The 10,000-nt window shown below is 42.0% G+C and overlaps 1 protein-coding gene across 1 annotated transcript in view; it reads left to right on the top strand.

Annotated features, from left to right (window-relative positions):
* The window catches only part of cilp (cartilage intermediate layer protein, nucleotide pyrophosphohydrolase), a 92,437-nt gene that overhangs the window by 56,272 nt on the left and 26,165 nt on the right, over positions 1-10,000 (top strand). Inside the window, exon 8 of the mRNA XM_063189507.1 lies at positions 4,596-4,704. Coding sequence (XP_063045577.1) covers positions 4,596-4,704 — 109 coding nt within the window. The remainder of the gene's footprint in view (positions 1-4,595; positions 4,705-10,000) is intronic.

Consider the following 10,000-nt stretch of genomic DNA (forward strand, 5'->3'; position numbering starts at 1 on the left):
ATATAATCATACAATAAAAATAATTAAGTCTTTATTCGCTCATTCATATACACACATCATTACGTCCAAATACATGATAGAAAATAAAAATAAATCCATAAGCATATAGTAAAAAGTAAATTTGTCCATATGCATGAAATAAAAATGCATTTAAAAAAATAAATAAATAAAAATAATCATGATCCATTTGTCCATATGCATATAATTCCAATAATAAAATAAAACAAAATAAAGCAATCATGATTCACTTGTCCATATGCATATAATTACGGTTGAGAAATTAAATGAATCTCAATCTATCCCCCCTATCCCCTAAAGATTAAATTAACCTGCGTGACAGGTGACGAATGCCTTAGCTGGGGGAACAAATGGACGCCGCTGGAATCTTATTTGCATTATGTTTCAAAACGCTCAAACGAATTTATATTCATAACGTATTAATTTCTAAACTCATTAAGTCCGTGGCCGTTAATTCTGGATCTCATACGCTTACTTGTGGCGTGTGAGGTCCAGGGCCTCTGACAGCTGTGGCTGGGCCCAGGGACAAAGACATATTAAAGGTCCCCCCTCCTAATACATGCAATGTAAGGACTGTGGCCCCAAAGTGTCCCCGAAGAGCCAGCTTGAATAAAATAGTACGTTTTTTAAAAGTGCCAATACTCACCTCCACAGTTGGCAGGCACCTTATCCCCCATCCCTATTGTCGAAGTATGATTATGATTTATTGCAGGGGTGTCAAACTCAAATTGACCGAGGGCCAAAATCAAAATCTGGTTTGAAGTCGCGGGCCAAACTCAATATGTTTTACAAAAATTGACTAAAATTGCTCATGTTCAAATTTATGTTTGAACAGATTCCCATCATAGTTCAAATGTGCCTGCACATACTCTGTTGCATTTCATTGTGAGCTTTTTCAATGGCCTGGGCCCACTCATTTTCCTGTGATATGTGAATTTTCATGTTCAAATATTCATACACTATACAGTTGTGGTGTATGTTGTGGGCCAACTGTAATACATATTTGAAATTATCTCGCGGGCCAAATAAAATGGCTCCGCGGGCCAAATTTGGCCCCTGGGCCTGAGTTTGACACCCCTGCTTTATTGTGTCCAGGGCTCTAAACTAATTGTCATCACCAGCATAAATGGCCAGTAGATATTGATCTTACTAGCCAAACACTGCACTCACACTCATTAATGGGTCAAAGTGGGTAGTACGCTGATATTTTCTACCAGCCACACAGAAAATTTCACCAGCATTTGGCTGGTTGTGCTAGTGTTAATGTAGAGCTCTGGTTGTGTCTATGTCATTTAGACCCAGAATTTGCCCTCCGCAGGGGCCTACAGCAGCCTGTAGCCTAGGGGTCCCCGTGCCATCCTAATCCGGGCCTGATCAGCGCCACATGGTCATTAATCCCTCGTCTTTATTTCGTGTGGCCACATCAGTCTGACTCCCAGGCAGGGCTGCCACATACGGTATGGAGGTGGCACAGTGTTAAATGCGCAATGTTAAATGTACAATGTCAAATGCGAATTTCATGTTAATTCCAGTTATGAATCAGCGATAGCCTAGTTTTTGGCGTTAAACAATTTTCATTCGTGTGCAATTCCGGTTACAGCAATCCGTCACACTAACTAGTCTGCCTATTACATTAAAATATGTGTGTGTGGGCGAGAGAGAGAGACAAAGAATGGCAGTGTGTGTGTGTGTGTGTGTGTGTGTGTGTGTGTGTGTGTGTGTGTGTGTGTGTGTGTGTGTGTGTGTGTGTGTGTGTGTGTGTGTGTGTGTGTGTGTGTGTGTGTGTGTGTGTGTGTGTGTGTGTGTTTGTACGTGTGTACGTGTGTGTGCGTGCGTGTTAGAGTGTTCTTTGGTTGATATGTTCTGTTGCTATACAGAGAGTGAATTTCCCCTCATTGTGCAGTCCTATAGGGCAGTGGTTCTTAACCTGGGGTGCGGGCACCCCCTGGGGGTGCGCCAGAGATTTCAGGGGGTGCACGGAATTTTGTTTGTGTTGATCTGCTTCCAAATATTATAAGTAGGCCAAATCAAGAACAAATTAAAACATGTTTTGGACCTAATGTAAAGTCATTATAGTATTGATTAATGTCTAAAGCAAGAATCATTGTAATTATTCACTTAAATCATTTTTTAATGCGTATACACACGCGTAGACGTTTGGGTTGGGGCTGCACGGCTTGTCTTGGGAACAGGTTGGGGGGTGCTTCAAGAAAAAAGGTTAAGAACCACTGCTATAGGGTGTATTAGGCATGGTGGCGATATATACAGTATATTGGAGTTGTATGAAGTAGGCTACTCTAACAAATGTAATTAACAACACTAGTGGTATGACATTACATGGTTTCCAGTGCTTAATTTGTCAAGCGGGAGGTCCTGGAGTGCAGAGGATGGGTAGCCCCCCCCATAACCCCCCCCCCCCCCCCCCCCCCCCCCCCCCCCCCCGCAAGGAGATCTGTGATGTATTTCCCTGAGGTTCCATCCAAGGTTCCGGAGCTTTCGTCTGAGGTTCCGGAGCTAGCTCCCCCTTGCTCCCCCTCAAATTAAGCCCTGATGGTTTCAAGTAAAATCATAGAAAGATCAGGAAGCGCGCTCAACACCTTGTCTTCTTATCTTTTACACTGGGTGCTTAACTTAATCAATGAATGAACTCAATTCTCAAAAGAAAGTAAATAAAGAAGCACTCCTCAGATTTCTTTTTTCAATTTTAATCGCCTCACATCACAGACGTTTCGGGCTTACACCCTTCTTCAGTGTGAAATGGCCATTTCACACTGAAGAAGGGTGTAAGCCCGAAACGTCTGTGATGTGAGGCGATTAAAATTGAAAAAAGAAATCTGAGGAGTGCTTCTTTATTTAATTTCTTTCAAGTAAAATCATACCACGTGTGTTGTAATTACATCTGTAACAGTATTTCTACTTCTGCTTTATACGACTCTGTTACTGTACATCATTTGTCTGTTTTGTTTTTTAATACTAAGGGGGGACGTTAGTAAGCTTATGATGAGGTCAGGGGGCGTTGGCAGGCTTATGATGAGGTCAGGGGGCGTTGGCAGGCTTATGATGAGGTCAGGGGACGTTGGGGGGGGCTTATGATGAGGTCAGGGGGCGTTGGCAGGCTTATGATGAGGACAAGGGGCATTTGTTCAAAAAAAGGTTGAGAACCACTGTTAAATACGGCACAGTATCATACAGTACATCACATCATTGAACATAATGCATTCAGCTAGGCACTGGATACATTTCCAGGGCACTGGATTGTGTGAGTGTTTTATTTTCCCGTTCTTTTTAGTTCTTGCTGTTGTGAATGATGATCATGATGATGATGATGGTGATGATGATGACGATGAGGAGGAAAATAATGATGAAGAGGAGGAGGAGGAGAATGATGATGATGATGATGATGATGATGATAATAGAGTTCTTCAGTAACGCGGAAGCATGTAGTACATTGTAGTCTTTCATGTTAGCATTTAAGGACTTCCTGGTTCGTATCGGCTTCCGGCCTCCATTGGGAATGAATAGGGGCCAGTTTCAAATAAGCTCCGAGTGCAAGCACGCGCTTAGCGAACCCCCGCAAACTGTCGAGGGTGTTAAAAATAGGCTGTAGGTATGACATGGTTGATCATTTTGTGTCAAACTTCGACATAAATACGATGTTGCGTCCATATGCTAAACCCGGAAACTTTTGGCGACTACAGAAGCGGCGCCTGTATCTAACGTCATGTACGTGCGGAGGGTTGTACCCATGGCAACCAAAGGAAAGTATGTAGTTCGGAAGTTTTAATGATCAGAAAGGGGTTAGCAATATTGAATTATAATCGTCATGATTTAACATGTGCATACACCAACATGATGATACGATCCGTTCCACTAATGAGAAAGGGATTCGGGGACACGCTAATGTTCGTTGTTGGCGTGCAACTTATATTTTTGCCAAACCTGAATCTCTATGGCGTGTTGCAATGTAAAAAAATCGCCATAGAACCGGAAGTCCAAACGCCGCATACAAGTTGACGACAACGCTGAAGAACTCTATGGCAATTGTGGTTATGATGAGGATGACGGATTTTGGTGATGACAATGATGATAATGATGATGATGACCAAGTCAAGTCAAGTCAGCTTTTATTGTCACTTTCTTCATATGCACAGACATACAAGGAAAAATGAAATTACGTTTTCTCTCTATACCATGCCAGGACATAGACATATACAAGACTGACATTTTACAGACTGACATAAAGTGCAAGACAGGACAGGTAACAGTGATGGACTGGTAACAATAAGTGGTCAATAATAAATACAGTACAAAAGAACATATAACATTCAACATTTAACATTTAACATTTAACATTAACATTTAACATTGAACATGTAGACATGTGGACATAGGGAGGGGGTGGAGGGAGTTCAGCATTCTGATGGCCTGGTGGATGAAGGTATTCGCCAGCCGGGTGGTTCTGGACCGTAGGCTCCCGTACCTCTTTCCGGAGGGCAGGAGATGGATCAGGTTGTGTGCTGAGTGGGTCTCATCCCTCACATGATAATGATGATGATGATGATGACTTGTTGTTCCAGAGAAGCCGATCGTGATGAAGAACCCGGAGTCGAAGGCCCGTAGGGAGGGCCAGACCACGGCCTTCTGCTGCAAAGTGAGCGGAGCACCGGAACCCACTGACTTCCAATGGTGAGTAGAGTACAGTACTTACATTATACTGTATTATCAGAACCCACAGACTTCCAATGGTGAGTAGAGTACTTAGTACTTACATTATACTGTATAGCGCCAGAACCCACTGACTTCCAATGGTGAGTAGAGTACAGTACTTACATTATAAAGTATTACCAGAACCCACTGACTTCCAATGGTGAGTAGAGTACAGTACTTAGTACTTACATTATAAAGTATTGTACCAGAACCCACTGACTTCCAATGGTGAGTAGAGTACAGTACTTAGTACTTACATTATAAAGTATACTGTGGTGAGCAGTGTCCAGTACTTACATTATAAAGTATTATCAGAACCCACAGACTTCCAATGGTGAGTAGAGTACAGTACTTACATTATACTGTATTATCAGAACCCACAGACTTCCAATGGTGAGTAGTGTACAGTACTTAGTACTTACATTATAAAGTATAGGCCCTACTGTGGTGAGTAGCGTACAGTACTTATATTGTACAGTACTTATATTATTAAGTATACTGTGGTGAGTAGTAGAGTACAGTACTTATATTATTAAGTATACTGTGGTGAGTAGTGTACACTACTTACATTATAAAGTATACTGTGGTGAGTAGTGTACACTACTTAGTACTTACATTATAAAGTACTGTATCACCTGAATCGACTGATTTCCAATGGTCAGTAGTGTACTTACATTATAAAGTATAGCACCAGAACCTACCAACTGCCAGTGGTGCGTAGGGTACTTACATTTTGACAACAAAAACATGTATAACATTTTAAAATGTATGTATTAAAAAGACATTATAAAGTATCACCAGAACCGACTGATTTACAATGGTGAGTAGTGTACTTACATTATAAAGTATACTGTATCACCAGAATCGACTGATTTTCAGTGCTGAGTAGTGTACTTACATTATAAAGTATACTGTATCACCAGAATCGACTGATTTCCACTGGTGAGTTGTGTACTTACATTATAAACAGGGCCATAAATTGTGTTTTTTCACCACCTGCCAAAATGGCTGGTAGATGTAAATCGTACTAGCCAAACACACACTTACTAATGGGTCACATTGGCTCTTAAGTTGGTCTTTTCTACCAGCTGAACTGAAATTTCACCAGCATTTGGCTGGTTGTCTGGTGTTAATTTAGAGCGCTGATTATAAAGTATACTGAATCACCAGAACCAGTGGTGAGTTCTGCTTTCATTTTGACAACAAAAACATTTATAACATTTCAACATTATAAAGTAAACCCACTGTCTTCCAATGATGAGTAGTGTGTGTACTTACATTACAAATCACCAGAAATGACTTACATTTTACTGGTAAGCAAGTCTGCAGTTCACAATACCTAAAATCGGTACACGATCTTATGTGTAGGACTAGGTGTTACTATCCCCCAATAGCCTACTATAGTATAGAAAAAACAGAACAGAATAGGATAAAACAGAGTAGAAAAGAGTAGCAAAAAATAGATTAGTGTCTAAAGATGTCTGCACACCATGTATAATATTAAAAGTGAAAGTGAACGCCCATTGGGAAACTCCAACTCCCATTGTCATTGTGACACAGCACTCCACAGCACACAAGTGAACACTGCACACTGCACACAACGAAATTGCATTTATGCCTCACCCGTGCAAGGAGGCAGCCCTCAGTGGCGCCCCATGGGGAGCAGTGCGGTGGGACGGTACCATGCTCAGGGTACCTCAGTCAAGGAGGAGGATGGGGGAGAGCACTGGTTGATTACTCCCCCCACCAATCTGGCGGGTCGGGAGTCCAACCGGCAACCTCTGGGATGCAAGTCTGACGCCCTAACCGCTCACCCATGACTGACCTAATATTGTATCTCCAAATACTGTACATTCTCTTACTCAATGCCGTGTTGTAACCACAGCCCACATACAAGTCTGTGATGGTAAGAGTGCATATCAGAATTACACATCTCCTTCCACCCACCTCCCATCTGCAGTCAATGGATCATTTTATTTGAATACGTATGCTTGAATCTCGATACACAGCTGTGAGACTGGAGTGGGGATTTATAGCAATCTCAGTATTATAGAGTCAGCACAGTATGAATGCATACACAGGCCCACGGAGAAACGCTGACAGCTTTGGTCGGGCCCAGGACAAAGTCATATGAAAGGGCCCCCCACCCAATACATATAATGTAATGAGGACCCAATTCTGGGCCCCCTCTCCCTCTGGACTGTCCCCTTTGTCCCTCACTGTCAGCTTCCCTGCATAGGCCTATACGTACCTGGCAGTGCACAGGGATAAATACAGTATACGCGTATATGCCTCAACCCCTTCACAGGGATGAATACAGTATACTATTGGTGCATTCCAGTCCCAAACCATCCTAGTAGGAGATCGCACTTATCCAACCTCCTACTACGAAAAATGCTCTGGAACGCCTGTCGAGGTGGGACATCCAACTAGCGAAGTCGGGGGGACTCGCACTACTCCCACCTCAACAAATCGAAGTCGGATGATGATGGCGCCCCCCATGGAGCCGTTATTTTAAAATGTCAATAAATAGTGAAACTCCATTTCTCTTTTGTGCAGCTGTTCCAAATACAGCCATTTTAACTCAACATATTCTTCGTGTTATAATATGATACTGTGTCAACATAAATGTAACATATGACAGAGTAATAGCTATTATGGCTCATTTGGCTCATATCAAAACACCTCGCTAAAGCCAGCTAAACCGCGACGGTTGCCATGGTTGTAAAACTCCCACTTCATCTGTCAGGAACGGGAGCAGAAATATTCACGTTGGATAAGTGCGAATGCACCATATATATGCCTCAACCCCTTCACAGGGATGAATACAGTATACTATATATGCCTCTACCCCTTCACAGGGATAAATACAGTATACGCGTATATGCCTCAACCCCTTCACAGGGATGAATACAGTATACTATATATGCCTCTACCCCTTCACAGGGACGACAACTGACAGCTCTGCAGTTAAATCCACCTCTTTGTATTCAGTGTCACACAATCTGAAAGTTTTGTTTAATAAGCTACATCTCAAGATATATGAAACCTACACATTTATGGTTTAGGTCTTTTGTAGTATTTCACATCCAACACTGATGTAAAACACAGGGCTGCGCCAGCAACCCAGGTTTGATTCCGGCTCGGGTCACATTCCTCGATTCCTCCCCCATCTCTCTCTCTCCTTCTCGCTTCCTGACGCTGTCTCCGGCTGTCCTATCAAAAAGGGGCAGAAAGGTTAGAAAAAAAAAAAATAAATATATATATATATATATAATATATAATATATAATATATATAATGCTCTGCAGTGCTGTCAGAGGCAGTGTGTGGAGGCCTTTACAATATACGCATTTACTTTTATTTGACCTAATAACGTCATATGGCCTAATTTCATGTCCTCGCAATGTCAGCCTGTTGGACAGCTGCGGTCAGGGTTGCCAGATGAGGTTGATGATTTCCAGCCCAAAAAATGGTCAAAACCCGCTTAGAAGCACAAAATGCTGTCCAATTCTATTGATTTCTATGGCAAATTGGGCGTGTTTTCCTGCAAAATGGCATTTTTACCCGCACACAGCCATTCTAAGCAGCCCTATTGGGCGGCAAACAGCCCAATCTGGCAACACTGGCCGCGTTCTGCACCACGACAGTTCTGGGCCTCAAGTCTGATAGCATATGAGGAGTTCAGATGCAAAACCCCCTAACTCCATTTCTGAAGACCTGCACTTCTATATTTTTAGAGAACCCCATTGTTGGTTTGGTTTACATTCATGTACTTGATAATACACGTAAATAGTTATATTACATAAATAAAATAGGAAAATATGCAATTTTGACAGCTTTGTATTAAATAAAAATGAATTAAGATTATTTTCTGAAAAGGCACTTAGGGGGTTTTGCATCTGAACTCTTCATATATAGCCTCCATAGAGTACCGCAGCAGTTCCCAAACTTCATCTGCCGGGCCGGGACCCCCTTTTGGCCCGCCGTCACGTCAGGAGGGGACAAATGGGTATGTTGTCCCGGGCCCAGGGAGACAGGGGCCCCCAGAACTGGGTCCCCATTAAATTGCATGTATTGGGTAGGGAGGCCTTTCAGATGACCTTTGTCCAGGGCCCAGCAGAAGCTGTCAGCGGCCCTGCTAAGGAGGCCTATATTTTCGTGACCCCCATCCCCACATATTACGAACTCCAAAACGGCTTGTCCATTAATTATTGCTAAATATTTCAGATCAATTAATACATTCATTAGCCATAGAAGTGAATATCGCTACTAACCAATGTATGGATTTATGGTAATCTTTCACCTGTTTTTCACCCGTTTCACCCGGTTATGCCGTGAATCTGAAGTGACAAAACCCGTTGCCATGGGCAGTGGGCAATACAGTAAAATTATAGCTTGTGTGTATCATTTGAGAACAAAATTGCCTTTTTAGAGGAGAGTATATTGTTTTGAGACAAGGCGTCCATTTTTCAGAGGTGAGTGGTTTTGCCTATTGTGTGTGAGTTTTTGGATTTGTGTGTAGAGTTTTGAGAATTCGAGACATCATTCCAGAAATTGTGTGTAAACAATCGAGAAAAACTGTAATAGCCAGGTGGGTGGCTATTGAGAAATAATTGCTTCCGAACGTTGGGAAAGCCCATTCAAATTGAATGGAAGCCCTCCCATTCACATTCCAGAGTCTAGAATGTGAATGGGAGAGCTTCCATTGACTTTGAAATTAGGTCATTCTATTAAAATCAGGCCACTTTATTACACATTGTAATAACATGGCCTAATTCATGTCTGCTCTGTGGGGTGCCACAGTGGTAGCCTGTTAGACAGGAGCCCTCTGCACTATGACAGTACTGGGTCTCAAAACCAATACTGTGGTACGTATATGGCCTCATTTCTTGTCTCCGCTGTGAGACAGCGGTTCCCAAACTTTTTCTGCTGGGAGGGACCCATTTTGGACCTAAGAATATCACAGGGCCTTACAGTTATATGGCCTAATATTACATTACATTATACGTATTACATTACATTACACGTAGCTATTATACTTCCATCAATTATCTATTATTCTGTTATCTATGTCTCAGGTACCACAATGGCAGCCTGCTGGACAGCAGTGTTGTGAGCTCCGACAGCACTGAGTCTAAAGTCTTTTTTTCCCCCTCATTTTTATTTTATTTTCAATTTGCATTCTACTTCTTTTTGTTATTTTAAAACATTTATTTTTATTGTACTTTTTTTCTTTATTTTATTTTTGCATTTTAATTACTCTCATTACTCTC

The sequence above is a fragment of the Engraulis encrasicolus genome, chromosome 23 (genome assembly GCF_034702125.1).
Source record: "Engraulis encrasicolus isolate BLACKSEA-1 chromosome 23, IST_EnEncr_1.0, whole genome shotgun sequence".
Lineage (NCBI taxonomy): Eukaryota > Metazoa > Chordata > Actinopteri > Clupeiformes > Engraulidae > Engraulis > Engraulis encrasicolus.